At 54.9% G+C, this 24413-nt stretch overlaps 11 protein-coding genes across 15 annotated transcripts; 5 read left to right on the forward strand and 6 right to left on the reverse strand.

Annotated features, from left to right (window-relative positions):
• The first annotated feature begins 125 nt into the window (after positions 1-125).
• Positions 126-1262, forward strand: LOC112346238. Its single transcript, XM_024674661.1, has 4 exons — positions 126-221; positions 280-331; positions 383-1132; positions 1186-1262. The coding sequence occupies exons 1-4, from the start codon at positions 219-221 to the stop codon at positions 1230-1232; spliced, it is 852 nt and encodes a 283-aa protein (XP_024530429.1). The 5' UTR covers positions 126-218; the 3' UTR covers positions 1233-1262.
• Positions 1171-5053, reverse strand: LOC9646310 (DNA topoisomerase 2-binding protein 1). Of its 3 annotated transcripts, XM_024674787.1 has the most exons (20): positions 4947-5053; positions 4683-4902; positions 4589-4631; positions 4417-4541; positions 4254-4361; positions 4055-4196; positions 3903-3994; positions 3754-3847; positions 3383-3704; positions 3186-3322; positions 2954-3138; positions 2747-2905; positions 2407-2697; positions 2246-2363; positions 1921-2195; positions 1819-1866; positions 1703-1767; positions 1572-1653; positions 1354-1520; positions 1171-1308 (listed from the first exon to the last, which is right to left on the reverse strand). In XM_024674787.1, the coding sequence occupies exons 2-19, from the start codon at positions 4851-4853 to the stop codon at positions 1368-1370; spliced, it is 2610 nt and encodes an 869-aa protein (XP_024530555.1). In that variant the 5' UTR covers positions 4854-4902; positions 4947-5053; the 3' UTR covers positions 1171-1308; positions 1354-1367. The 3 variants fall into 3 exon arrangements, with proteins under 3 accessions (XP_024530555.1, XP_024530554.1, XP_024530556.1); XM_024674786.1 differs by lacking the exon at positions 4947-5053 and having other exon boundaries at positions 4683-4940; XM_024674788.1 differs by lacking the exons at positions 4417-4541; positions 4589-4631; positions 4683-4902; positions 4947-5053 and having other exon boundaries at positions 4065-4196; positions 4254-4356.
• A 546-nt stretch (positions 5054-5599) lies between these two features.
• On the forward strand, positions 5600-7573 carry LOC9646311 (4-coumarate--CoA ligase). The gene is made up of 5 exons (XM_002969835.2): positions 5600-6823; positions 6885-7030; positions 7081-7148; positions 7219-7321; positions 7393-7573. The coding sequence occupies exons 1-5, from the start codon at positions 5635-5637 to the stop codon at positions 7498-7500; spliced, it is 1614 nt and encodes a 537-aa protein (XP_002969881.1). The 5' UTR covers positions 5600-5634; the 3' UTR covers positions 7501-7573.
• An 80-nt stretch (positions 7574-7653) lies between these two features.
• LOC9645712 (O-fucosyltransferase 16) lies at positions 7654-9698 on the reverse strand. 2 transcript variants are annotated; one of them, XM_024674789.1, is made up of 8 exons: positions 9483-9698; positions 9283-9435; positions 9147-9235; positions 8917-9091; positions 8672-8856; positions 8516-8618; positions 8117-8448; positions 7654-8063 (listed from the first exon to the last, which is right to left on the reverse strand). In XM_024674789.1, exons 1-8 carry the CDS (start codon positions 9681-9683, stop codon positions 7766-7768), a joined length of 1536 nt encoding a protein of 511 aa, XP_024530557.1. In that variant the 5' UTR covers positions 9684-9698; the 3' UTR covers positions 7654-7765. The 2 variants fall into 2 exon arrangements, with proteins under 2 accessions (XP_024530557.1, XP_024530558.1); XM_024674790.1 differs by having other exon boundaries at positions 9285-9430; positions 9483-9669.
• Positions 9699-9708: 10 nt separating this feature from the next.
• On the forward strand, positions 9709-10498 carry LOC9646387 (vacuolar protein sorting-associated protein 29). Its single transcript, XM_002969836.2, has 3 exons — positions 9709-9879; positions 9932-10069; positions 10129-10498. Exons 1-3 carry the CDS (start codon positions 9748-9750, stop codon positions 10444-10446), a joined length of 588 nt encoding a protein of 195 aa, XP_002969882.1. The 5' UTR covers positions 9709-9747; the 3' UTR covers positions 10447-10498.
• LOC112346239 (IRK-interacting protein-like) lies at positions 10374-12181 on the reverse strand. The gene is made up of 2 exons (XM_024674662.1): positions 12060-12181; positions 10374-11764 (listed from the first exon to the last, which is right to left on the reverse strand). Exons 1-2 carry the CDS (start codon positions 12179-12181, stop codon positions 10540-10542), a joined length of 1347 nt encoding a protein of 448 aa, XP_024530430.1. The 3' UTR covers positions 10374-10539.
• Positions 11876-12921, reverse strand: LOC9645713. The gene has a single exon (XM_024674792.1). The coding sequence runs from the start codon at positions 12728-12730 to the stop codon at positions 12203-12205; it is 528 nt and encodes a 175-aa protein (XP_024530560.1). The 5' UTR covers positions 12731-12921; the 3' UTR covers positions 11876-12202.
• Positions 12922-13051: 130 nt separating this feature from the next.
• Positions 13052-14813, reverse strand: LOC9646388 (SEC12-like protein 1). The gene is made up of 10 exons (XM_024674791.1): positions 14600-14813; positions 14462-14553; positions 14282-14411; positions 14138-14229; positions 13990-14089; positions 13854-13926; positions 13680-13800; positions 13507-13623; positions 13380-13450; positions 13052-13309 (listed from the first exon to the last, which is right to left on the reverse strand). Exons 1-10 carry the CDS (start codon positions 14783-14785, stop codon positions 13131-13133), a joined length of 1161 nt encoding a protein of 386 aa, XP_024530559.1. The 5' UTR covers positions 14786-14813; the 3' UTR covers positions 13052-13130.
• Positions 14814-14830: 17 nt separating this feature from the next.
• Positions 14831-16408, forward strand: LOC9646389 (monoacylglycerol lipase). Its single transcript, XM_002969837.2, has 7 exons — positions 14831-15280; positions 15346-15384; positions 15432-15502; positions 15547-15611; positions 15666-15755; positions 15801-15893; positions 15949-16408. The coding sequence occupies exons 1-7, from the start codon at positions 14871-14873 to the stop codon at positions 16366-16368; spliced, it is 1188 nt and encodes a 395-aa protein (XP_002969883.2). The 5' UTR covers positions 14831-14870; the 3' UTR covers positions 16369-16408.
• On the reverse strand, positions 16333-20445 carry LOC9645714 (non-lysosomal glucosylceramidase). Of its 2 annotated transcripts, XM_024674784.1 has the most exons (18): positions 20285-20445; positions 20119-20229; positions 20006-20062; positions 19877-19950; positions 19719-19818; positions 19567-19652; positions 19410-19513; positions 19247-19350; positions 19142-19195; positions 19031-19086; positions 18941-18979; positions 18748-18892; positions 18521-18702; positions 18398-18465; positions 18275-18347; positions 18157-18218; positions 16775-18104; positions 16333-16714 (listed from the first exon to the last, which is right to left on the reverse strand). In XM_024674784.1, the coding sequence occupies exons 1-18, from the start codon at positions 20348-20350 to the stop codon at positions 16429-16431; spliced, it is 2997 nt and encodes a 998-aa protein (XP_024530552.1). In that variant the 5' UTR covers positions 20351-20445; the 3' UTR covers positions 16333-16428. The 2 variants fall into 2 exon arrangements, with proteins under 2 accessions (XP_024530552.1, XP_024530553.1); XM_024674785.1 differs by lacking the exons at positions 19031-19086; positions 19247-19350; positions 19410-19513; ... (4 more) ...; positions 20119-20229; positions 20285-20445 and having other exon boundaries at positions 18941-19019; positions 19142-19196.
• LOC9646390 (DNA-directed RNA polymerases IV and V subunit 2) lies at positions 20416-24022 on the forward strand. The gene is made up of 5 exons (XM_024674783.1): positions 20416-20778; positions 20827-20991; positions 21049-21929; positions 21986-22259; positions 22313-24022. The coding sequence occupies exons 1-5, from the start codon at positions 20437-20439 to the stop codon at positions 23987-23989; spliced, it is 3339 nt and encodes a 1112-aa protein (XP_024530551.1). The 5' UTR covers positions 20416-20436; the 3' UTR covers positions 23990-24022.
• Positions 24023-24413: the final 391 nt, after the last annotated feature.

Here is a 24413-nt window from a genome sequence, read left to right on the forward strand (position 1 = left end):
ATTAGTTAAAACAAACAGCACACGTGAAAGCATGCGATTTAAACCATGTGTGCTGTTCCCGATTCTCCCTACCACCTTGACCACCGAATCCAGTAAACAAACAATTCCCATGACAAGTCATATTATAAGCTCGGCAAGGCGGGGAGAGCGAGTGAGGCGAGTGAAGCGCGGAAGAGTGCACACTCACAGCGCGCTTTCATGTACCGTGCAGCTTCAACATGGTAAACTAATCTCTCCTTGGTCTTGGTCTTGGCATGACACCAACTGGCGTGGTATCAGATCTTCAGGTGGTTGCACCGCAAGTTCCTTGAGCCCAAACATTCCAACCGAGGTGAGGGCCTACTTTTGTTTCCATTCCAACAGAGCTCAATGTTTGCTGCAGCCGACACAAGCAGCAGCAAGCCGAGGGTGTTAGCAGCACCAGTCACAAGCGGCAGCACCAGCTCCAGCACCAGCAGCACATCCAAAAGCTCTTCCAGTAGCAGCAGCAGCAGTAGCTGCTGTGCCTGTGGAGATGCTCCCGAGCAGGAGCTCTCTAACCCAGGAAATCCAAGAGCAGACGAACAACTCACCCAAGGCCGCCTGATCATGAGCGGCAAAGTATTCCCGACGCAGAGACGAGGCATGGTTGCAGCGCAAGCGCAACGCCGATCTCAGCTTGCCGTTCCTAGTCCTGCCGCTGCTGACACTGCCAACTGCACCAACAGCATCAAACTCCGGCGAGTGAAGTGCCTCTTTTCTGTCATCCGATCTCCTCTCAAGTGGACATGGCCACAGTGCCACTCCCACAAAAGAAGCTCCAGTCGGCCGCGGATAAAATGTGCCAGCTTCCAAAAGGTAATACAATGTTTTAGTGCTCTTCGGTGCTTCCACACTTATCTTCCACAGGTGCTCGCCAGGCTGCAAAAGCGGGCCTGCTTTTCATCTTGTCGCACCAGCACCGGCACTAGCAACCACCAGTTGCCAGTCTCAGCCCAGGTTCCTAATCCAGCTCAAGCGCCAAACAGATTTCTCAGCCCCTCCCACCCTACTGCTGCCTCAGAATCAGTCCAAGTTTCACCTCAGAAACGATCCTTTCGGAAATCGCTCAGCGCCTCCGACCCGGAATATTGGATCAACAGCAACTCTGACTGTGAGTGTACTTTCGTGTTGCCGAGCGTTCTGATCGTATCACCCTTAATGCAGACGTCGATTTCGTCATGACAAGTGACATGAAAGATTCCAGAAAATGATCCTGATGTAACTGGCCAAGAGTGTAAACATGTCTAAGCCGACATGGAAATGGACTGCTAGCCATAGCGTTTCCACCTATGTGAAAGAACATTGGTAAACTTCTATAAAAACACAGAATACCTGTTGCGTGGCAGCTACTTGTTGGCCTCTGCAGCTTGAAAGAGCCGACCCAATGCGAAACTTTTCGAACTTTTTGTCTTTCTACAGCTGATGTTTGTGGTTGATCCCGCTCGTACCCTCTCCATGATCATCTGCTTTCCGGAGTGATCTTCATCGTACGCAACAATCTAGAGAGATGAAAAAGGTCAACCGAGAAGTACCAGGACAGAAGAAAGTACCTGTGACTCAATCTGAAACTCCTCATGCCCACTGTCGCCACCATTACTTAATGCATTTGAATCGCCTTCATGCTCAAGGAATCTGCTAAAAAATATGACTACAGCCACCAGGACGACGCCACCAAGCTTACCTTCCCGCCTTTGCGTTCTCAGACAGAAGGCTTCCTTTATCCCTGACAGCAGCTTCAGAAAGGAGCTGACAACCGTCAAGGTTTGCAGCGCATAAACATTTCAAACAAAAGGATACGTCGTACTCGTTCTCCTCTTCTCCTGATAAATTTCCTTCCCATTTAGCCTGAGAACACGCGGAATGAAATTGCGCGGAACAGTTTAATGACATGAAATCTACCTTGCCTGTTTGAGCCAAAAGATGTTCAATGGCAGCCGCGACATCTGGTTGAGACGGCATACTGTCCTCAATCTCGACCCCTAACTGAAATAAGTCTTTGGCGTCGCCACCAGGTGTAGCCTGTGTGTGTTTTGCTATGTCTGGACGATTACTTTCCGCACCAGTCGTTGACCAGCTAGCGGTCAGCACTTCCCAGGCGTCAAAACCACCTTCATCACACGCAGCTGGCCGTTTACAAGTATCAGAGCTCCTGCTGTTAGATGACTTCCTCTTCCCTGGCGTGAGACGAAAAGGTCAATTTGGTTTTTCTAATGTAAAGCTCTACCTGAGCAAATTCCTTCGGAGCGACATTTCTGTGTCACCACCCACTGCGAGCCTTCTATGCGAGAGCGACCTGAAGGAGGAGCTTGCACTGAGTAGTCTTCAAGAGAAACCACTGCGTTCTGTAGCAGAGGTTAGTAAGCATTACAGTTTACGTGCAAATACCTGGCCAACACAAGCGTAAAGCCACTCGATTGTGACAGCCGGAATACCAAGTAGAACTGCAGCTTGAAATTTGTCTCCATCGCCCGCTTTACACAAAAGATGCGTTACCTTCTTCGTCAAGGTGTTGTTGAATTTTGCGCCCAGAAGACCGCAAAGGTGACGGCATAATGTCCGATCTTTATCATCGTATTGAGAAATGCATAGTCTGAAGCTCTCAAAACCAGGTAGCGGTATTCTGCAGGGTAAGGGACGGTACAAAACGTGGCCCTTAGTGTCAAGCAGCTTCCCCTCCTAAAAGATAACCATTGGTACAAAATAAATCACAGAAAACAACTCTCACCAGAAGACACTGTTGTAGCCAATGTATGGACACGATGGAGACGTTGAGCTTTGGTGATGGAGAACCGTGGAAACCGATCAAGTAATCAGCTTTGCTGCATGCATCTTCAAAAGCCCCTCCAGCCGCTTTAATACCTTCAACAATTTCCTTTTTGATCACCTGTTTGGAAGAACAATGTCGGGCCTCATAAGAAGAAAAGATCAATACCTCGTAACAACTGGACTTTTCTAAGAATGCGAAAGTGACACCGAAAAACACGCCTTTCTCCTTCTGTTCCTTCATATCAGAATTTGCAGCAGAAACAGTTTCTAGGACGACTGCAGTTGCGGGAGATATGTCGAGGGACTGCACACGGTGAGGTTTCTGAGGAAGCACATCGGATCTAAGGCTCCCTGCCGAAAGCACAAAAGGTTATGAGATGCAGAGAAAGGTTTAGTACCTGGCAGCATTTGAGATGGAACGTGTGTATTAGCTACACCAATTTCTTGCCGAGTTTGTGCACACTCCTCAAGCCAGGCTGAGGTGACAACTTGTATTGCACCCCCTGCAGTAGCCCGTTGAACGCTCTTAACCTCACTGGTTTCGCAAATAGGATGTAAAACATAATAGAGAGAGAGGAAAAAAAGGGAGGCTTACCTGTCGGATACACTTCCCAGAACAATATGAGTAACTGTCTTATTCAGCTCTATGTACCTTGTGGCTCCACCATCCAAAACAATATCTACAAGACGTTTCATGTCATCCGGCTGAAAGCCTACTATATAGAAGCGACAGTTTGCAAGGTACGAATCAGCTTCTGTCCGGCCGCTTCCTTGCAGAGGCTGGACAACCTGTAAACCACCTGAATGACACTGATTGGCCACAACCTGATAACTGATGCTTTCCGGCATGTCATCGACCACGCTAGTGTCATTTCTCGCTTGTACTGTAACTGGGAACAAGTCCTCGTCGAGACAAACTGCTTAAGGAAATGCTGTTAGCGCATCATCCTTTGTCATCATCAATACCTTGTGAGGCTAAACTCTGCCATAGCCAATCCTGGTTAACAACCTTGATCGTCCCCCACGTTTTTGAAGCCAAAAACTTTTCCCCGTCGGGCGAGTGTTTCATGTCAAGGAGTTTTCTTTGATGAACGATAAAAACCAGCAATGGATATGGTAGCTATGAGATGTGTGCATTCCTTGGTCAGGTTAGGGGAGTAGGATGCCCCGTTCTGGTTTGCAGCTTCAGCTATCCGCACCCGCACGTCTATCACAACGGTCGCAATAACTCAATTAGCCATGTACGATAGATAGCAGCAACACGTACCAACGGGTACCTGTGTCGCACAAATGTTGAGACCAGACAGGGGAGAGAGCTTGTGAGGTCGATGAGGGACAAGCTGGTGTTCCCGAGAGCACAGGTCCAGCCAGCTCAAACCAACAACAGGCTTCTTTTGTTGGCATGCTACCTGCCATGTAAGTTGCCCAGGAGCTGGGTGGGATACATGTATGAATGAGAAAAGAACCTGATACGCTGGACTGGAGACACCTTTAGCAATTACAAAGTCGGTGGACGAAGAGACGCTGGCATCCAAAGTTCCGCACATGGACGTCACAAGCCACTCGATCTTGGACTGTCAAGGAATGTAAAGATTGCTATCGTCTCAGGCAGGCACGAGGGATGGCTACCTTGAGCTTTGAATCATCAAAGCCGGTTGCGTGGACACGGATGCCCTCCAACGCGAGGCAGCAAGTACAAGGTCGCCTGGGAAGTGGCTTGCTCATTTTGGCGCACTGGAAAACACATTGAGGGCCTGCGCATGGAGTGAGTAGCACTAGGCCGAAAAACTAAGTAGCTTACCAAGGATCTGACACCCTTTGTCTTGCAACGAGCGGGCTTTGTCCTGCACGAGAGCTAAGGCAGCTAGGGCAAAGAGAGAGCGAGAGAGAAATACCGAGTCGGGCGCGAAGAGGACGTGGAAATCAAGCGACGAGTGCGCGGATGGATCGCAGCAGATGTTGACCTGGGCGCCGCGCTGCCGCAGGATGTCGTGCAGGCTGTCGATGACATCCGGTGGCAGCAGATTGCGCGAGAGGTAGAGCTTGGCCCCGGCGAAGAGCGCCATGGCCGTGCCCTATTAGGGCAGACAAAGCGCGGGAAGATCCGCAGCGAATCTGCATCGAATTTTGAGTGTTTGTACTGGGCAAGCAAGCCATACTAAAAGTGTGCGCATTTAGCATCGGACCAAGGGGTTGACCGAGCGATGGCCGCACCAGTGACCGGTCCAACGTGGGCCACGTGGTCCAGCTCCAAGTCAAACGTGTGCTGCTGTTGCTGCTGCTGCTGGTGGTGGCGTTGGGAGTGAACTGGGTAGGTGGTCGCAGCGACCAGTAAGTATGCTTCTTTCTTTTCCTGTATCTTTATAAAGACTGCCACGATTCTTCTCCTCAATGCTTCCTTGGCGGAGCATTCCACCCAGTTCTCCCTTTTGGCGCGGCGGAGGCGACTGAGAGAGAGAAGGAGAGAGATCGAGATCGGGGACGGAGAGAGCAAAGAAAAAAGGAAAGCAGCGCAGCGTGGACCAATTCTCGCCACCCAGACGGGCAGATGGCTTCTCGATAGAGAGAGAGAGAGAGAGAGAGAGAGAGAGAGAGAAACAGAGTGTTAATTAGCAGAGCCAGGGGCATCTCCGTAAAACTATAGTTTTGAGAGGAGCCGGGTAAAAATCAATTCCCAGGGAGGAGGCCGAGATTCTCGTGGGTGGCGTCGTGGTGGTTCCACAAATCCAGTCGGCTGCGTGCTTTGCGTGTGCTTAGAAACGAGAGCGATTCCGGAGAGTTGAGCAGGGAGCTTGTTGCTCTCGCTCATTCCTTGTCAGATTTGCATCCAGTGGAGGAGCTGTTGCCATGGCGACGGATCAGCATGTGGCTGCGGAGTACATATTCAGGTCCAAGCTCCCCGATATTCAGATCCCCAATCACGTTCCTCTGGCCACGTACTGCCTGGAGCGTGCAGCGGCAGATCCAGAGCTGGGCGGCAAGGCGGCGCTCATCGATGGGCCGACGGGCACGCAGATGAGCTACGCACAGCTGGGCGTGGCCATCCGCAGGGTCGGCGCTGGGCTGGCCAAGCTGGGAATTGGCAGGGGCGAGGTGGTAATGCTCCTGCTTCCAAACAGCATCGAGTTCGTGCTCGTGTTCCTGGGCTGTGCGGTGAGGGGCTGCGTCGCCACCACCGCCAATCCCTTCTACACCCCGCCCGAGATTGCAAAGCAGGCCAAGGCGTCGGGCACCAAGCTCATTGTGACGCTGTCCACGTATGTGGACAAGGTGTCGGGCATTGCAGAGGTGATGAGCATCGACAGGGAGGTGGAGGGCTGCCTCCACATATCGGCGTTGACGCAGGCGGACGAGGGCGAGTGCCCCGCCGTGGACATCCAGCCCGACGACGTGGTGGCGCTGCCATTCTCGTCGGGCACCACCGGCCTGCCCAAGGGCGTCATGCTCACGCACAAGAGCCTCGTCTCCAGCATCGCCCAGCAGGTGGACGGTGACAACCCCAACCTCTACATGGCGCCCAGCGACGCCGTCCTCTGCGTCCTCCCCATGTTCCACATCTACTCGCTCAACTCCATCCTCCTCTGCTCGCTGCGCACCGCCTCCACCATCGTCATCATGCCCAAGTTCGACCTCACGCAGCTCCTGGAGCTGGTGACGCGCTACTCCATCTCCATCGCGCCCATCGTGCCCCCCATTGTGCTGGCGCTGGCCAAGAACCCCGCCGTGCTGGCCTACGACCTCAGCAGCATCCGGATGGTGCAGTCGGGCGCCGCCCCGCTGGGCAAGGAGATCGAGGACGCATTCAGGGCGCGTCTGCCGCGGGCCACCATCGGGCAGGGCTACGGGATGACCGAGGCCGGCCCAGTCGTGGCGCTGTGCCTGGCATTTGCAAAGCACCCCTTCACCGTCAAGCCCGGCTCCTGCGGCACAATCGTGCGCAATGCCGACGCCAAGATTGTGGACCCGGAGACCGGCGCGTCGCTGCCGCGCAACCAGCCGGGGGAGATGTGCATCAGGGGCCCCCAGGTCATGAAAGGTACTTAATCAATCCATTTGCCACCCCGGAAACCTAAAATTCACGTAAATGAAATGCTCAGGCTACCTCGGCGATCCCGAATCCACGCGCTCCACCGTGGACAAGGACGGCTGGTTGCACACTGGTGACGTGGCTCTCATCGACGATGACGACGAGGTGTTCATTGTGGACCGGGTCAAGGAGATTATCAAGTACAAGGGCTTCCAGGTAATCTTGGGTCGCTTTCCCTCTCACGCGGGACCATTTTTTACCTTCAGGTGGCTCCCGCGGAACTGGAAGCGCTTCTCATCTCCAACCCATCCATTGCCGACGCTGCAGTCGTTGCGTAAGCCTCTCCCGTGTCTTTGTCTTTGCTTGCTGCAATGCTCTCTAACGCGTGCACGTCACCTTGGCAGCAAAAAAGACGATCTAACGGGCGAAGTGCCGGTTGCGTTCGTCGTGCGGGCGGCCGACTCTCACATCTCAGAGGACGACATCAAGGGCTTCGTCTCCAAGCAGGTGAGTTGGCTTGGGAAAGCGAGCGAGCGAGCGCATCCCCCGTCCCGTGTACTCACCGCACTCTCTGTCAGGTTGTGTTCTACAAGAAGATACATTCCGTCTACTTCGTCGATTCCATCCCCAAGAATCCATCCGGCAAGATCCTTCGCAAGGAGCTCAGAAGTAGACTTTCCTCTTAGGTGTTACGATTCGTTGTCACAAGTCGACTATTTATTTTATACTTGCAGGGCTCGCACGCTCTTTTTGCTTGTACATTTGATTCAGGGCAAGGTAGCTAGCTACCACAGAACAAAATCACATTGCCTGCGCGGCGGTGGAGGTGGTCAGGTTGGTTACACGGTAAGGCTAGGTGTGTTTGTTGGCTGTTTAGCTACATGTACACGGTGGCTAGCCAGTATATATACTGCGCTGCGTGTATATATAAAAGCCGGCGCGCGCCTCTCTCTACTCGTCTGGTTCGTGTTCCAGCAGCACCTCGTCGATATTAAACAGCTCGTCTTCCTCGTCGCCCATCCACTCGCCCCTCTCCTCAACCTCGTGCGTCTTGTCGCAGATGCACACCCGGGGGTTCTCAAATATGTCCCGCCTCGACGACCTCTCCATGGGATCCCCCATGAACCCCTTCTGCAAGCTCCGGAGCTTGGCTGCGAACTGCTCCCACCCCATCTCCTGCCTCAGACCAAAGAAGGAGCCCAGCTTCTTTGCATTGGGACGAATAGTTCTCTTGTGGCCCGCATAGCGCCTGTGCGCAAGACAGCACGGAATCACGTTAGTTCTCGCGTGTGACAAGCTCACCTGTGGCCAGCTAGAATGCGTGCCATGTTGCCGTTGTTGTTGGTCACAAACACGTCACTCTGATTGCACACGATGTAGTCAATGGCCGCCATTCGCGACGAGTATCTGGAGAATTGTTCCATCTCCTTGTCACTGGCCAGGCTCTCCTTGGTGAAAAAGTGGGGGAACAGGGCCCGCAGGGGGGCTAGCGTCGATTCCCCTCCGTAGATGTCACCCGATGCAACGTAGAGGTACGTCTCGTTGCTGAAGCCTAGCGCCCGCAGCATCAGGCCCACTTCCATGGGTGTGAGCGGACACTTGCCGTTCCTCCGCTCCCTTTCGGGACTTCGGACCTGAAGAACCACCCACAAAGCACAAGCCGTTGGCGTCGGCTACCAAGCACACAAGGTGTCCACCTACACGTAAGTTTTTCCACCGCTTCCGGATGCTTGCCAGCTCCCGGACCTCTCTGTCGCCCCCGCCATAGTAGCACCCTGAAAACGCCAACATATCAGGCTCGTACCTACAGGCAGTTAGCGCGTCGTGAAACAAGCACACAAACCAGCCCATGCCCACCTCAGGTGTAGAGCAATAAACCGGCCGCCGCTCATAGATTTCATCCTCTGCACCAGCGTGCGGCCCATGCCCTCGATTGGACCTGTAAACTGCAGCGCATCGTAGTTAACCCGGCACCGCAGCTTCTGCAGGTCCGTGGAGAGATTGTTGGCAAGCCTGTAGTCGAACTTGGTAAGGCGCACTGCCTGCACTTGCCCGTGTAGATCGCATTAGGACGGATCCGTTTCCCAGGACATCTCTCTTACGTTCTTCCTGACTAGGGTAGGGAGCACCGATTTCTGGTAGTAGTGAGGGGTGCTCTTACGGGGGACTCGCAGAGATATGGGGTTCTTGAGACGCGTTGGCAACTCCTTGACGATCCTCACGTCCTGCGCAAGGGTGGCGATGAACCAGTCGATATCAAATATGTCGCTAAAGTTGCTGCACACGGGAAGCTTGTCTGTCTTGTGAATGCAGGCAAGTTAAGTGATCGAACCTGTTGTCCTTCCAAAAGGAGGTGTGGTCCAAGCTCGGAACTACAAGCGTCGCGTTTAGAATTCTCGCCACAACAACAGCATCCGTTATCTGCAAGCATCCGACGAGTGAGAGGTGCTCTGGGATGCACGACTTACACCAATTCGCTGCTGGTTGAGCCCTCCGCTTGCTTGGATGAGTAAGAAGCCATTGGTGGCGTAGGGCGGGGCCGAATAGTTGCTACTGGGCTTGTTGCAACCGTAGTAGTAGTCTGCGAGCTTGGAACTCCAAATGTTATCGCTGGTGCTGCTCTGGAGAGGAGCCGTGAAACAAAGGAATGCCAGTGAGCTCTGCTTACCGGGGGCACGTCGCTGAGATCTTGGGCTGGAGTGAGTGGTGGCACGCGCTGCTCCTCTTGGGTCCATCGCAGCTGCCGGGGGTCGTGATCCAGATCAAGGAAGCGTGTGGCCAGAATGGAGAGCGAGGCTACCACCACAAGCGTGAGGCCACACAAGAGGAGCCTGATCGACGGGAGCCAGCTGCGTTCCCTTCGCGCCATGCTCGCCGCAACCCATGGCGAGATCACTCCATAGCTTAAACCCTAGTTAGGGCTGTGAGAGGCGATGGTGCTGGTGCTGGCGCTCGGGGATCTCCACATTCCGCACCGGGCGCCAGATCTGCCACCCAAGTTCAAGTCGATGCTGGTGCCCGGCAAGATTCAGCACATCCTCAGCCCTGGCAACCTTTGTATCAAGGTAGGCAAGGAAACAGGGTTTTGGTGCGCGCGCTAAAGCTTGCTAAGCCTAGGAAATCCACGACTACCTCAAGAGCCTGTCTCCGGACGTGCACATCGTGCGAGGTGAATACGACGAGGACAGTCGCTACCCAGAGACGAAGCAGCTGAGCATCGGAAGCTTCAAGATCGGCCTGTGCCACGGCCACCAGGTATAATTCATTCATCGCCCCTGATCTCCATCCATCTCCTGTGCTCTTGTGCTCTTCAGGTGATCCCCTGGGGCGACTTGGATTCCCTGGCAATGCTCCAGAGGCAGCTCGACGTTGACATCCTCATCACCGGGCACACGCACCAGTTCAAGGCGTACAAGCACGAAGGTGGTGTTATAATCAATCCAGGCTCCGCCACCGGAGCATACAGCAGCATCAGCTACGATGTCAGCCCCAGCTTCGTGCTCATGGACATTGATGGCTCCAGAGTTGTGGTGTACGTGTACGAGCTGCTCGACGGAGAGGTTAAAGTGGACAAGATCGATTTCAAGAAGCCGGCTGCTGCTGCCGGTGCTGCTGCCGCGGCATCGCCATAAACAAGCACGTTGGGATTGATTGAATGATGATGAACACGACTTTGGCTATGTGTAAGTCAGTCTTGCAAGCTGGTGAGTGGAGGGGGAGGGGCTTTACGAGCTGCAGTGAATGTGGGGGTAGACCTGGCACTTGATGATCTTGTGGTGCGCGCGGAAGCCCGGCATGATCATGAACTCCACCTTGAGCGGCGAGGAGCAGCGGCGGCAGGGGTCGTCGGGGACAGCCACGGGCTCCACGTAGAGCGGGTTGAGTTCACAGCCTTTGCCGACCCGAAGGATGACGACGGGCGGGTTCATGGAGAAGGCCAACCTGTGCAGCAGCCACACGCCTTTGGCAACGTCCAGAAACGCGGCCGTGAACGCCTCCCGCTCCTCGACGCTCTTGAACAGCATGCTCATGTGGAAGAGCCCCCACATCTCTTTGGTCTTGGCCTGGCAGAAGCGCAAGAAGTCGGGCTCGAAGCAGCGGCTGCTGCTGTTGACCGCGTCCGCCACGTTGACCAGCTTCATTCGCTTGTACTCGCCCAGCCGCGCCGCGCACCGGGTGCCCGTGTCCAAGATGCTCGTCACCCCGCTCTCATCAAAGTTGTCGTTCTCGAAGCAGTGGAAGAAAGCCTTGTTGATGCGTGAGTCGAGCACGAACGCCGTGTGCTCCTTCCTCAGGAATCCGCTTGACGCTTCCATGTCCGCCAGGGTGCGGCACACCGGATACCCCGAAACCTCCATCTGCTTGATAAACACGTTGCAAAAGTAGCGCATGGACAAGCGGGCCCGTACCACCGCCATCTCAAACAGGAGCACCGTCGCCGACAACTCCGCCGGCCCCTCACCCGCGGTCGTCACCGTCGACACACTGCTACAGCTCGTGGACGAGGCTGCCGAGGAGCGACATTCCATCTCGTGGAGCTGCTCCCGCTCCCTGCTGGCCATCACCTGCATTTGCTCCAGCTGCCACTCGAGCATGTCGATGGTATCCTGCTTGTCCGCCAGCGCCGCCTGCTGCCTCTTGCTTAGCTCCACCAGCGCAGCCGCCCGCCTCCTGTCCCGCGGCTGCTGCTGCTGCTGCCAGCACGACATGAGGGTGGTGATGACCCCCAAGGGTGCCCGCAGCGCCTGCAACCCCGCACGTCGACGAGGCCGCCTGCACGCCTCATCCTCCCCCTCCTTGTAGAAGAGGGGATTCTCGTTGAAGCAACTCTCCCCACCTGGAATGCTCATGCTCTTTTTCCTTGTCCTCTCCGCGCTCCACGTCTTGACTTGTTCCAAGGAGCACAAGCTGTCGGAGTTGGTGTCGCTGCCGCCAGCTGCTGCTGCGCTCCTGCAACCATCCATGCAAAAAGCCTACCTCCTCTTGCTGTACACAGGGAGGCCGCGCCGATCGGTTTCGCTGGCTGTGCAAATCCGCGCTTGCTAAATACATCTCACGAGATATGGGAATATCCTTCCGCTGCATTCATTTACACAAGGGGAAGGAAAACGCCATCCCTTTTATTTATTTCAGACAGATATGAGAGAGAGCATTCCAATCCAGATCTCGGATCTCCCCAAGTTATTCTCTTGATTGAGCCCACCCCATCCCGATTCCCGAATTTCACTGGACGCCTACCTCCTACATGAGGCTGTTGACGAAATTGATAGCGCCAAAGAGGCAGGCGATGAGAGTGAAGACGAGCATGGCCAAGACGAGGGACAAGGACGCTACGCACATATCTAAGCTCGACTGCATCACCTCCATGCTCCAGGCGTGCTACCCTAGTCAGGGAGAGCTGGGGAGCCAGGAATATTCTCCCGGATGCCCCGCCTTGCTCGCCTTGGTTGTTGCCGCCAGCGCGGGTATGCAGCTGGTGCTCCTCGACAGTTGCAGTCCCGACCTTGCACGACGCACCAGCAGCTGCCTCATGGCGCTCGTTGCAGCGGCCACCGGATTCTCCCGCACCGTAACGTTGAACTGCTTGCATATGTTCATGTGCACCTGGATTGCGTCCTCCACTGCTTTGCCACCACCACCACCCTTGATCCTTGCCTGCTCCTCCTTGACAGCCTCGGCGCACAAGCCACACACGAAATGGCCGCAAAACTGCTGCTGTACCCGCTTCACGTAGCCGGCGGTGCATTCTTCTCCCAGTCCACAGCACTCACACTTGGTAACGTTGGTCGCCACCGCTCTCTTGTTAGCATCTGCAGCGGCTACAGCAGCCGCGGTTGCGATGACAGAGTCCGACACCACCCGGTAGATGAAGCCATTGGATCGCTGCTTGGGACTAGAGGCCACCATCTTTGCCATCGATCACCCCCACTCCCACTTTGGAGGCTGGCCCCTCTTATATACCGCTGCGGGTGCGGGCCGTGAATCTTTTCGCTTCCTGGCTGAGAAGCACGGCACGTGTTCCCGGAGCCTTTTACACGAATCCACTGCATTGGGCGATTGCCAGGCACCACCTTGTGCCTCTGCATTCTAGTTGATCACGTGCTTGCTTCTTCCGCTTCAATCCGCTCCCGCCAATGCCCAACGTGTGTGCCTGCTTTCACGTCTCGTGAGTCGTGACGCACCGCGCTGCATGCCCTCGTGACGCCCTTGCAACTTGCGCTTCTACGCATTATCTAGGTTGTGGTGTCACCACAAAGACTTCTACGCATTATTTACGTTGTGGTGTCACCACAAAGACAAGCACTTGACGGACGAATCATCCCTCGGCCGTGGAAGTGTCCACGCTGCTCCCATAGATTGCTCTCATGGATGGGCGTGCCGGCTGGTTTCTTCCGAGCGGGAATCTCCAGAATGAATCGGACAACTCAAAAAAGATGTAAAAGAGCGCCGCAGACATGGCAATCAGCCCCGCCAGAAGTAAATATACCTGCCAATCTGAAGCGCAAGCAAGCATGCAACCAAACAATCGTCAAAAGTCAGGAATCAGGGTCAACAATGTGCTTGCCTTTCCATGGCCACGGAACGTTGGTTGCGGTTACTCGCACGTTTCCATCCGCTGACACCGATAGCAAAGCTCTGCGTACGTGGGCACCAGTTAACCAGCATATTTCTTCCAGCGGGTGGACAAAAACCTTGAGTTCGGAGACATCTCTAACAACGTAATACCACATGTGTCAGCTCTCTCGACATACTGCCGCTTCTGCATGCTCTTCACCTCTATCACGGAAACAGCTCCATCCATGCCACCACTGCACACAGCTCACAGCATTCTACGTAAGCGCATCACACCCTTGCTCTTGCTTACAGTGCTAAGCGCTTCCCATCGCACGAGGTAGCCAGGGCTGATATCTCACAGTCTAAAAACTTCTTGGATCCCAGCCTGCTCCACTTGGCAATCTCCCAGACTGCAACGTACCCCTTCCCATCTGCAACACAGTGTCAGCGACAGAAAGTCTCGACGGAAGAGGATAAGCAAAACCTCTGAAAGCAGCCACAAAAAGAAACGGATGAGATCCATTTCGTGAAAATCTACAGAATCCAAAGCTTTCGGCCTGGGAAAATGCAAAACCCACAGCATTGTGTATGAGGAAGCTCGCCATTGAACCAGCGCTCACCTTTTCCCGGTGTAGCGATGTCAACGGCATGGCCTTGTCAAGGTCCCATACGCGGCAGGGGCCATCCTCCGACGTTGAAGCCAGCAGCGCTCCATCCAGGCTGCAAGCATACGCGTCTTGTGTGGCGCGTCAACTCGCGGAATATTACCTGAAGTCCAAGTCTTTGATGCTCTTGTGTGCCTTGGGCTCGTCAATCAGAGTGGTAAGGCCGGGCCAGTCCAAAACACGCAGCCGGCCATCCTGTGCACAGCGCTACCACTCAACAGAATTGTGGACAAAGGCAGACAATTACCTTGCCTCCAAATGCGACGCGAGACCCATCTGCGCTGAAACAAATCTTCTTCTGCTCCCCAAAACCATGGAATCGTTGCGGATCCATGTCAGGCGACCAGCTCAAGCTGCCTTGTTCAACCTGTACAAACCTGAAGGTGGCCGATACAAAAACTTTTCCAAGACAAAACATCCCTCTTGCCTGCAGCTCGCCGCAAATGAGCAAAGAGCTCCATCACCGGAGGGATGAAACGCCAGAGCCTGAGGGGCCTCTTGGCAGGGGAGGACACAGGCCTAGCGATGCGACTGTGAGAACGGGGCCAAATTTGCATCCGCTTACCTCGTCCTGGAGAAGCTTTTCGTCAAACGAGTATTTGGCAAGCTCGAGGCGGCCGTGGCCGCCGTCGGTTTTGGCGATGAGCAGCAGCGCGTCGCGGTCGATGCTGCGGGATGCTGCCCATCCTGCGCAAGTGGCGGATCCGGTGGTGGAGGAGCACACGCCCAAGTAGCGCCGACGCGGCGCCATAGCAACTAAGCCCCCTTGTGCGTTTACCTTTTAGGCAGGATTAAATAAAAGGTGTATTAGGGCGTGCAGGGAAGGGTATGCAAGAATGGCTCCTCCAGTGGGAGGTGTGGTGCTGGACTGGCGTGCCTCTTTCAGGATCGTTCGAAAGGTTTTGTATTGGGTCATCTTCATGGCCCGTTTCCTGCAGCTGCCCAGCAGAGTGGCATTGGTAGCAACAGCTGCTGGTGACAGCGGCAGCGGCAGCAGCGGGAGCGGCGGCAGCAGCGGCACCCCCACTGCCGCCGCCACCAGCCTGCAGGTCTCCTCCTGGTCGTGGATGCGACTCCTGTCGTTGCGCGTGCAAGAGGAGGATGGATCTTGGCGGAGGGCTGTAGCCCGTAGGAGGCGCAAGAGTTTGCAAGCCAGTACGGTTTGGCAGGATCGGTCGTTTGCCAACTCGAGGGGCCAGACCATCTTCACGCAGTCATGGACTCCCACTGACTGTAAGCGTATCAAGTTCGTCCTTGCTCTTGCCTTGCACCATCACCTTCTTTGCTTTGTGACTTACCGCTGGCTTTCAGGGGATTAGTCGTTCTACTCCACGGGCTGAACGAGCACAGGTACTCTAGCTGTTTGTTGTCTCCATGTTGATCGGTGATACGTCTAGTGGACGTTACGAGCGCTTTGCCACTCAACTCAACGCACATGCCTACTCTGTGTACGGGATGGACTGGATTGGTAAGGATGTACCTCAGTGACTTCGCTAACCTGCTGCCGTGCAGGGCATGGTGGCACTGACGGGCTTCACGGTTACGTCGAATCCCTGGACTATGCGGTTTTGGACACGGTATCTATTTGTTTCTTCTCGTCCTTTTAGTGTTGTTTCTCATACGTTTACCAGGAGGAGCTCTTGTATAGAGTTTCTGCGGAGTTGCCGGGCATTCCGGTCTTTCTTTTTGGCCACTCCACTGGCGGTGCCATCGCTCTAAAGGTTCGATCGTTCGTGGTAAGTTAATAGCAACCTCTTTCTTTGCAGGCAGCGCTGCGGCCGAGTGTGCGGGACTTGCTGGCTGGGGTAATACTAACATCTCCGGCACTTCGTGTACAATCGTTTCACCCGGTTGTAGAGGTAGGCAGCAAAAAGGAAGTCTTTTGTGCAGCGTCTCACGCGTTTAGATTTACAGCTTGTCGCACCCTTTTTTTCCATGGTACTTCCCAGGTACCAGTTTCAGGCTGCAAACAGGCGGCGCTTGCCCGTCACTCGTGATCCCGTTGAACAGGTTGCTAAGTACACCGACCCCTTGGTGTACACTGGACCCATCCGGGTTCGAACGGGTACCGAGATTCTGAAGATCACCGCTTTCTTGCAAAAGAACTTGCAAAACGTGAGCACTCCCTTCTTGGTGCTGCATGGGACGGACGACAAGGTTACCGATCCAGCGGGATCGCAGAGGTTGTACGAGCATGCTCGCTCCAAGCGCAAGACGCTCAAGCTGTACGAGGGGCTGTTACACGACTTGTTGTTTGAAGTCGAGACAGACAGGGACGTGGTGACCAAGGACATCATCGACTGGTTGGAGAGCTTCAACGCTCTGCCCATGTAAAATAATATTGTTACACAATACAAATGGTTCACTTGTTTTATTGCTTGGCCTACGTGCCGGTTAGCAGCAGCAGCAGCAGAGGCGATGAAAGAGCGAGCGGATCTGTTCAATCTGCGGTGGAGCGTTTTTGAGCGCTTCCGACACCTTCGCAAACCCTGCATAGAGGTAGGACGAGGAAGTGGAACCGCCGGCAGATTCTTCCTTGGACGGGATGCGAGGCCCAGCGGCGACACAATTTGGCGGGTAGAGTGCCCATTGCATGGCCCATATGGCAAGCGGCCTCATGTAGGTGAGCGCCCGGAAGTGGCCGTCGGTAGTCCAGGCCTCCGGAGTTTGGAACCAGTAGCTGGAAAGGCAGCAAGCAGCATGGTGAGAGGGGCGTGATGAGAGAGCCAAGGCGCTTTACCCGTAGCCGCTGTCTGACCAGCCAGCATTGTAGATGCCCTCTGCGGTCGTGAAGGCCTGCTCCAACATCCCCTCGTGTATCATGGCCGCAGCAGCCGCGTACGTGACACCGCTCCAAATCTCTCGCGACTGCATCGCGGTCTCGTCCACCCTTCCGTTTGGGTGCATCCCGTTTACAGCACCCAGCTTGCCACCTTTTACCTTCATCACGTTGTAGTCGTAGATCCTCTGCAGGGCACTCCGCGCCTTGTAGTCGTCAAACAAGGGGGGCAAGCCCGACGCCCAGGCGTACCACTGGCCAGCCATCTGGTCGGCCTGGATGGAGTTGCTGTTACTGCTGCTGCCGCTGTCGTAGTTGAAGTAGGAACCGTTCCACAGCTTCTTGTCGTATACTTTTCTGGCATCACGAAACTTTCTGAGGAAGTAGTTCGCCGCGTTGGGCTCGTTCACTTTCTCCGCCATGGCCGCTGCTGCTTGCAACGCCGCCAGCCAGAGGCCCCCACAGTAGGCGCTGATTCCATGCACGGTCCACGTATCGTACGTCTGGTCTGGGAAACCATCGTTTTCTATCATGCCGTCCCTGTCCCGGTCGAATCTGTCCATGTATGCCATTGCAGTGTACACGGCCGGCCATGTCACTCTCGCAAAGTTGAGGTCCTCCGTCGCCACTACGTCCCTGTATATCTGCAGCACGAACTTGGAGTTGAGGTCCTTCCACCGGCTCGTGTCGTGGATGTTGTACGCGTTCACCTCAACCCAAGGGTCGTGTATCCCCAGGTCGTGAGGCACTGCCCCTAGCACCTTCTTGATACCCCACTTGCCCCCAGCCAGGAACTTGACGAGCTCAGGGTTGTGAGACAGTGTCGCGGCCGCATAATCTCGCTGGATGCTCAGCTCAAGCTTGGGAAACAAGCTAATGAGAGCGAAGGACGCATAGAAGTGCACATCGTACGTGCACCACATGACGTACTCTACGCTCTCCAGGTAGAGGAACTGCCCAACGTTCTCCTCCCCGTCCTCGAGCAAGTACGTGCCATATGGGAAATCGCGAGGCGCCGAATTGATCTGCTTGTCCAATATAGCAGCCTCCATCGCTTTCACCAGCTTCTCCGCAATCTCCTCTTCTGTCTCCGACAGAATGGCATCGACGCCACCGTTCCCGGTAGTTCCTCCGTTCAGGGGGATCATCTCCACAAGCTCTTCCACAGCACCAGTGATACTGCTCTCGCTGTTTGTTCTAGACGTGAAACCGTTTGATCGAAATGAGGGTGTGACAAACGCTGTGTCCGGGACTGCCAGCTCCGCGTTCCCTTGCAACGGGGGATTGCCATCTGCAAAATTCACTCAGAGCTCGCCAACCAGCGCAGAGATGTGATACTCAACCTGTCCACACCGTCCCGCCAGCGACTAAATAGTAAAGCTCGTTGAAGAGCGTGAATCTATACCTGGACCCGCCATCATAATACGGTTAGCCACGCTTAAAACACAGCAAAAACCATACCATTCGGGAAGATTAGCGTCCTTGAGCACAGGTTCCTGCCACTTTTCAATTTCGGCCTCCCACTTTGGATAGTCTGTTCAAATCAAAGTCAAGGCTCATCTACATGCAAGCAAGCCAGCGTACTCAAGAGTGCATCGTGGACAAGTCTTGGAGCAGCATCTCCATAAGAGCCATAAAATTGAGTGTAGCGCCTGCAAACATCACAAGACGGTTCACTATCAAGCAGGTATAGCCGCCTACCCCTACCTGTGATATGATCTGCCCTTTGGGAACTTGACTTCTGGTATATCCCACGACAGAGCGAAGTCAATAACCTTCTTTCCATGCGGTGCAATGGTAACTGAAGCAGACACAGCAGCTCCAAGTGATGAATTTACGAGAGAAGGAAGAGAAGGCTCACAGACAGTATCCGTATCAAAACATCCTTTCTGAACACCAAATGAGGAAAAGATAAATCAACAATTTGCATTCACCTCTCTCATTTGGTTCCACATTTCCTTCGCCGTCATGGTGCTTCCTTTTCCCGAAACCAAGAAGCTCGGACAAACAGAAACAGCGACATCGGCGTTTTGCCGGGCCGCAATCGCAAACTCCACACTTGGCTGTCCTTTCGCGGTGCTGTAATCCAACGTTATGATCTCGCGGAAATTTAGCAGAGCATCTTACCGATGGTGAAGGACAACACCTGCAACTCCATCGTCCTCGCTGAATAACATCACTTGATCAGACCTGGTAACAAAAGAAACTGACACTCACAGAAAAGGCTTGTTAGAATGTCCACCGGATAAGTGAGAGTCTCCCCCAACGGAATTCTGAGACGCGTCGTCTAAGTAAGTGTGACTGGGGAAAACTCCAAAGTGGACTTACCGCCCAGGTAAATAACAGACTAACACTCGCCGATTCCTTCCCCGTGTTTACTATCTACGACGGGCGTTCAAATCAGAAGCGGACCTTGAGAGGACACAAACGTACCACGTAAGAGAAGACACAGACTGGCAAGCTGCTTTCTCGATAATCGTGAGGAATAAACGGTGAGACTTGGCGGCATGAGATCTTCAAATCCGGATCTGGCTCGCCTTCGGATCAACAAACCACAGAAAAGAGATGATTTGATCAGGACTAAGGTCTTACGTACCATCATAAATAGTCCACGCCCGCGGAAATAAGCCATGATAAGTTGAATTTTGGCCGTCAAGGTTCCAGTCCCACGCACAGATTTCTGGACTTTGAGCCTTTTTCCTGTGTGCACCATGTGTTTCCCAGCAAGCGAAAGAGAGAACATTTACGCTTACCCGACATCAAGCTCCGAGGGGCGAGGCGAAAGAACAGATGCGATCTTTTTCTTTTCTCCATGGTCCTTGTCCCGAGTGACGAAAACCTGCCATGCTCGGTCAGTGTGGTGACGACAGTAATCAAAAGAAAAAAAGAAACAGGCAGCACCGACTGAGAATTGATTTGCTAATACTGCAGCTTCACTGGTGACAGAAGGCAACAGCTGCCACCGCCTGAATTCGCCACGAAACCCCCTTCCAATGCTTCCACCACTGTTTGAGAGTAGAAAAAGGAAAAAGAAATAAAAAAGCGCTGCTTGCTGGACCATACCCCATTCCACCAAGTGGCACGCCGTGGCAAGCGGATGGTTTGGTTCCTCGCTTGAACGGGTCGATGGGAGGTGTCTGTCACGTGTCACAAGACGTGAGAAGGAAGGGTGATGAGCAAGGGGATGCTTACTCTTCCCTGAGAGCGCTCGGCTTGTATGAACTTCCACAACCTCAGCCCCAGCCCGAGCTGCCACAATGACAATGACAATGACGAGATGGCCGCCAAGACAAAGAAGAGACTACCAGTTTGAGTGCCTCGGTGAACGTCACCCGGAACTCGGTCAGAAAATTTGCGTGACAGTTGAGCTTACGCCTCCATGCGTGTGCGGGAGGAGCCCCTGGATCGTTCTCCAGCTGAAACAAGAGGAACAAAGGCCGCTAAGGCAAACAAAAGAGGGATGGATCGTACCAGCTGGAGTGTGGACTTGGGCACATAGTCGTAGAGCGGCCAGGAATGCCTTCGGCCGTGAAACATGCTGCGCTTCCTCCTGCTGCGCCTCCGCCTCTGCTAGCATCAGCAGCATTACCTAGCCGGGGATTCACTTGACCTAAATAAAGAGGATGGAGGAGGAGGCGTGTGATGCCTGGTTCCAAGCGCGGGGACTGGTGGCGCACCAGCTCGACTCGTTCAATCGCTTCTGCGGCGCAGGTGCCCATTCGCTGGCCCTCCTCTTTGGCTCCCCCGCCCACTTCACCGACATCAAGGGCGAGGTGAGGATGGCAGCCATGCCGCCATGCCGCGACCCCGTGCCCGCGCTCGCCACCATCCGTATCCGCAACCTAGTCCTCCACAAGCCCGCAGATGCCACCACAGGCCGCCCCCTCTTCCCACGCGAGGCGCGCCTCAGGGGCATCACGTACTCGGCGCGCCTCTGCGCGGACGTTGAGCTCCAGGTGGGTATGGTATGGTGACAAGAGTGGCAGGCACAGTCACACACGCTACCTTCCTAGGTTGACGCGGTCGCAGGAGAGCAGCGCAACCCCGTCGTCAACCGCGTCTTCCCAGCCGTGCACATTGGCGACATACCCATCATGGTCAACTCCCTGCTCTGCAACGGTCACGACGCCGATGCCTTCGACTGTGGAGGCTACTTCATCGTCAAGGGTGTCGACAAGGTGAGTCGTATAGCTCCCTGCCACCAACACTAAAACTCTCTGTGAGAGAGCAACCAGGTAGTGCTTGCTCAGGAGCTGGTGTGGCCACAGGCGCTGCGCGTCCTGTGCCCCAAGACCGGCTCGGATAACTGGAGAGTGGAGCTGGAGCAAGTCAAGGTGGACCTGGAGCGCGGCGATGGCGTCTTGTTACTGTCCGCGCCAGGGCTGGACACCATTCCGCTGGTGATCGTATTGGCAGCCCTCGGAGTGTCGACGGACAGGCAGCTGCTGGAGGTGATGGTCCATGACACTCAAGACGTGGAGCTGACGGAGCTGGTGCGGCCGTCCATCGTGCATGCTAGGGAGCAGATGCAAGAGTTTGTTAACAGCAGCGGTGTCCACGGCGGCGGCAGGGACGTTACAAGCGTGGCTGTGGAGCTTGTGGGGAGCAGGATCAAGCCGGTCACACCCTTGGCAGGCCCTGCACAAGAGAAGCTTGTCAGCTTGCTGTGCAACACGAGCAGCAGCAGGCCGGCAGACAAGGCTCTGCTGATGGGCTACATGGTGCGTTGCCTGTGCCTGTGCGTGGTCGGGAGGAGCACGGCGGACGATATCCACAGCTTGAAGAACAAGAGGGTGGACTTGGCCGGGGACTGCATGTTCAAGCAGATGAGACACTTGAGCGCTCGCTTCAGAAAGACGACGCTCAAGAGGGTGCTCAAGCATGTGGAGGCTGGGGGACTAGATTGCCTCACGGACAATCTCATCGTGGACAAGTCTGTCATCACCAATGGGCTGCGTGCGGCCTTTTCCACGGGGATCTGGTCCCTCAACAGGTATTCCTCTTGCACAAGTGGGGTTGTCGCCACCCTGCAGCGGGACAATCCCATGCACACCCTCTCTCAGTTGCGGCAGCTACGCTCGGCATCGCGCTTTGTTGCCAACGCTGCTAGACTTCCGTACGTTGATTGTCTATCTCCTCCGTTAGCTCCGCTCACTGTGGCGCCCCGTGCAGGAACGCGTCCCACTATGGCAGGATATGTCCCGTGGAAACTCCTGACGACCACCTCGCTAAGACCATGGCAGTCTTCGCCACCGTGTCTGCTCCCAGGAGCCACGACAATGTCTTGGAGCAGCTCTCCCACTGCCAAATGCAAAGCTCCCAGGGGCCGTTGGTGGGGTGGGACAATGTGTTTGTGAATGGGGAATGGGTGGGAGCGACGGACAAGCCAGGCACGCTGCTGCAGGCAATGCGGAACCTACGGCGCAACAAGTTAATCCATCCAGAGGTTGGCGTGCTTGTTTCCCCTGCTTGTCTCTTGTTTCCTGACCAAGCTTGCAGACCGAGCTGGCTCGGGCTCCCAGCCGGGCGGAGATACGGATTTTCACCGATGGTGGCCGCTTGCTGAGACCCCTCCTGGTGGTTGACAAGCAACGGGTGCTTTTGTCGACACGGGAGCACAGGCGCGAGCTGCGGGCCAGGCCTGCGCACGAGAGATTCGACTACATGCTCGACACCGGCTTGGTGGAGCTCTTGGGAGCTCAAGAGGAGAGCAATGCCGTGATCGCGGTGACACGCAGGGAGGCCGAGAGTAGCAGCAGTTTCACTCACGTGGAGATGCATCCGGCGTCCCTCCTGGGGGTGAGCGCAAGCGCCATACCTTTCCTCAACCACAACCAGAGCGCCAGGGTCACACACCAAGCGCAGAAGCACGGGAAGCAGGCCATTGGATTCTACATGTGCGACATCTTGTCCAGAATGGATACCAGCGTGAGGCAGCTCTACTACCCGCAGCAGCCCCTGGTGTGCACGCGCCTGGCGCAGCTCCTGGCCAGGCCCGAGCTCGCAAACGGAGTCAACTGCGTTGTAGCGGTTGCCTGCTACGGTGGATACAACCAGGAGGACTCGCTCATCCTCAACCAGTCGTCGCTCGACAGGGGCCTGTTCCGCTCCACTCACTTCCGTGTCCACAGGGCCACCCTCGACTATAGCTCCTCGGACATACGCTTTTGTAGGCCGGAGACGGAAGTTGCGCGGAGCAACACTGATGGCATTGACAAGCTGGACAGTGATGGCCTGCCTTTCATTGGTGCCGAGATGAAGGCGGCAGACGTGGTTATAGGGAAGGCCGGGCGGAGGCCAGCTTCCAAGCTTGTAGACCACAGCAGCAAGCTCCGGAAGCTGGAGCAGGGGTGGGTGGACCAGGTGGTGTGCAGTGGCGGCGACGAGGAAGGGGAGAGGCACGTCAGAGTTAGGCTTCGAGAGGCCCGATGTCCGCAAGTCGGGGACAAATTCAGCAGCATGCACGGGCAGAAGGGTGTGGTCGGTATGAAGCTGAGGCAGGAGGAGCTCCTCTTCACCCAGCAGGGGATCGTGCCGGACGTGGTGATCAACCCGCATGCATTCGCCAGCCGACAGACACTTGCTCAGATGCTCGAGAGCGTGGTGGGGAAGGCGGCCGCGGCTTCTTGTGCTCGAGTGCAGGCCACTCCCTTCGCTCACCCACGCGCAGAGGAGATTGCGCAGCACTTGGCCACGTGTGGTTACAACAAGTGGGGTCAAGAGCGTGTCTATAGCGGGCGCAGTGGCAGGATGATGGAGGCCATGGCCACGGTTGGCCTCACTTTCTACCAGCGTCTGCATCACTTGTCCGAGGACAAGATGAAGTGGAGGGGTGCCAGTGGACCCGTACACCCGCTTACTCACCAGCCAGTCAAGGACAGGAAGCGGGAGGGGGGAACCAAGTTTGGCGAGATGGAGAGGGACTGCCTCATCTCCCATGGTGCCTCTGCCACTGTCAAGGAGAGGCTCTTCTTTGTTAGTGACAGGTCCCTAGTCCCAGTCTGCACAAACTGCCATAGGCTTGCTATCCTCAACTGCAAGCAGCACCCTCGCTGCCTCTTTTGCAACCCGCAGCAACGCATTGCCACACTAGACATGCCACATGCGTGTAAGCTCTTGAGCATGGAGCTCAGATCCATGGGCGTGGACATGAGATTCCGAGTATCACAACACTAATAAAAGTCATGGAAGAATATCTTTTCTTGTCTTGGTCTGATCAGTTGTGTCAATTCGAACATTTAATTTGACCATTTGGTACGATTGATGACTGTATTGTCTAAACCTTGAAGTGTACATGCCACTAAGGCAAGACTGGAATATTACTCCATAATTTTGGGTTGGGCGCTTAAAGTCTTTGCTATGAGACAAAATGCAATGAGGATTTTCAATTCAATTTTAAGAGATTTGGCTAGGAATAGGAAGTTTCACTTAGCGAACTTTTGCGATTTTGGACAACAGTTGGAGACTCTTGCATGTTCAGGTGAGCCTTTTCTTCATGCTCGCTAGGAGATTCATATTGTGGATACCATGGCATCATAGGACCTAGGAGTCATCCTCAAAAAATTTGTGAACCACACCATAATTTCAATTGATGGGATCT

The sequence above is a fragment of the Selaginella moellendorffii genome, unplaced genomic scaffold (genome assembly GCF_000143415.4).
Source record: "Selaginella moellendorffii unplaced genomic scaffold, v1.0 SELMOscaffold_13, whole genome shotgun sequence".
Classification (NCBI taxonomy): domain Eukaryota; kingdom Viridiplantae; phylum Streptophyta; class Lycopodiopsida; order Selaginellales; family Selaginellaceae; genus Selaginella; species Selaginella moellendorffii.

Coding starts and splice junctions, on each gene's coding strand:
- LOC9645712 (XM_024674789.1), bottom strand. CDS start 9,683: ATGGCGCGAAGGGAACGCAGCTGGCTCCCGTCGATCAGGCTCCTCTTG. Junction 8,857..8,916: donor CTACCCTAGTCAGGAAGAAC/GTAAGAGAGATG, acceptor GGGCAAGTGCAG/GCAGTGCGCCTTACCAAGTT. Junction 8,619..8,671: donor TTTATTGCTCTACACCTGAG/GTGGGCATGGGC, acceptor AACTGCCTGTAG/GTACGAGCCTGATATGTTGG.
- LOC112346238 (XM_024674661.1), top strand. Junction 332..382: donor GCCCAAACATTCCAACCGAG/GTGAGGGCCTAC, acceptor TGTTTGCTGCAG/CCGACACAAGCAGCAGCAAG. Junction 1,133..1,185: donor GATCAACAGCAACTCTGACT/GTGAGTGTACTT, acceptor CCCTTAATGCAG/ACGTCGATTTCGTCATGACA.
- LOC9646390 (XM_024674783.1), top strand. CDS start 20,437: ATGGAGGAGGAGGCGTGTGATGCCTGGTTCCAAGCGCGGGGACTGGTG. Junction 21,930..21,985: donor GCCAACGCTGCTAGACTTCC/GTACGTTGATTG, acceptor CGCCCCGTGCAG/GAACGCGTCCCACTATGGCA. Junction 22,260..22,312: donor ACAAGTTAATCCATCCAGAG/GTTGGCGTGCTT, acceptor CCAAGCTTGCAG/ACCGAGCTGGCTCGGGCTCC.
- LOC9646311 (XM_002969835.2), top strand. CDS start 5,635: ATGGCGACGGATCAGCATGTGGCTGCGGAGTACATATTCAGGTCCAAG. Junction 7,031..7,080: donor TCAAGTACAAGGGCTTCCAG/GTAATCTTGGGT, acceptor TTTTACCTTCAG/GTGGCTCCCGCGGAACTGGA. Junction 7,322..7,392: donor AGGGCTTCGTCTCCAAGCAG/GTGAGTTGGCTT, acceptor ACTCTCTGTCAG/GTTGTGTTCTACAAGAAGAT.
- LOC9646388 (XM_024674791.1), bottom strand. CDS start 14,785: ATGGCGCCGCGTCGGCGCTACTTGGGCGTGTGCTCCTCCACCACCGGA. Junction 14,554..14,599: donor AAAAGCTTCTCCAGGACGAG/GTAAGCGGATGC, acceptor TCGCATCGCTAG/GCCTGTGTCCTCCCCTGCCA. Junction 14,230..14,281: donor GCGTCGCATTTGGAGGCAAG/GTAATTGTCTGC, acceptor CGCTGTGCACAG/GATGGCCGGCTGCGTGTTTT.
- LOC112346239 (XM_024674662.1), bottom strand. CDS start 12,181: ATGGAGGTGATGCAGTCGAGCTTAGATATGTGCGTAGCGTCCTTGTCC. Junction 11,765..12,059: donor AATTTCGTCAACAGCCTCAT/GTAGGAGGTAGG, acceptor GGATGGTTGCAG/GAGCGCAGCAGCAGCTGGCG.
- LOC9646387 (XM_002969836.2), top strand. CDS start 9,748: ATGGTGCTGGTGCTGGCGCTCGGGGATCTCCACATTCCGCACCGGGCG. Junction 9,880..9,931: donor CTGGCAACCTTTGTATCAAG/GTAGGCAAGGAA, acceptor TGCTAAGCCTAG/GAAATCCACGACTACCTCAA. Junction 10,070..10,128: donor GCCTGTGCCACGGCCACCAG/GTATAATTCATT, acceptor TGTGCTCTTCAG/GTGATCCCCTGGGGCGACTT.
- LOC9646310 (XM_024674787.1), bottom strand. CDS start 4,853: ATGGCGCTCTTCGCCGGGGCCAAGCTCTACCTCTCGCGCAATCTGCTG. Junction 3,323..3,382: donor CTGGGAAGTGTATCCGACAG/GTAAGCCTCCCT, acceptor TTGCGAAACCAG/TGAGGTTAAGAGCGTTCAAC. Junction 1,654..1,702: donor GAGAACGCAAAGGCGGGAAG/GTAAGCTTGGTG, acceptor ATTTTTTAGCAG/ATTCCTTGAGCATGAAGGCG.
- LOC9646389 (XM_002969837.2), top strand. CDS start 14,871: ATGGCTCCTCCAGTGGGAGGTGTGGTGCTGGACTGGCGTGCCTCTTTC. Junction 15,756..15,800: donor GCGGTGCCATCGCTCTAAAG/GTTCGATCGTTC, acceptor CTTTCTTTGCAG/GCAGCGCTGCGGCCGAGTGT. Junction 15,894..15,948: donor CGTTTCACCCGGTTGTAGAG/GTAGGCAGCAAA, acceptor TTAGATTTACAG/CTTGTCGCACCCTTTTTTTC.
- LOC9645713 (XM_024674792.1), bottom strand. CDS start 12,730: ATGGCAAAGATGGTGGCCTCTAGTCCCAAGCAGCGATCCAATGGCTTC.
- LOC9645714 (XM_024674784.1), bottom strand. CDS start 20,350: ATGTTTCACGGCCGAAGGCATTCCTGGCCGCTCTACGACTATGTGCCC. Junction 19,196..19,246: donor TCTGTGTCTTCTCTTACGTG/GTACGTTTGTGT, acceptor CGCCCGTCGTAG/ATAGTAAACACGGGGAAGGA. Junction 18,703..18,747: donor TGTGGAACCAAATGAGAGAG/GTGAATGCAAAT, acceptor TTTGGTGTTCAG/AAAGGATGTTTTGATACGGA.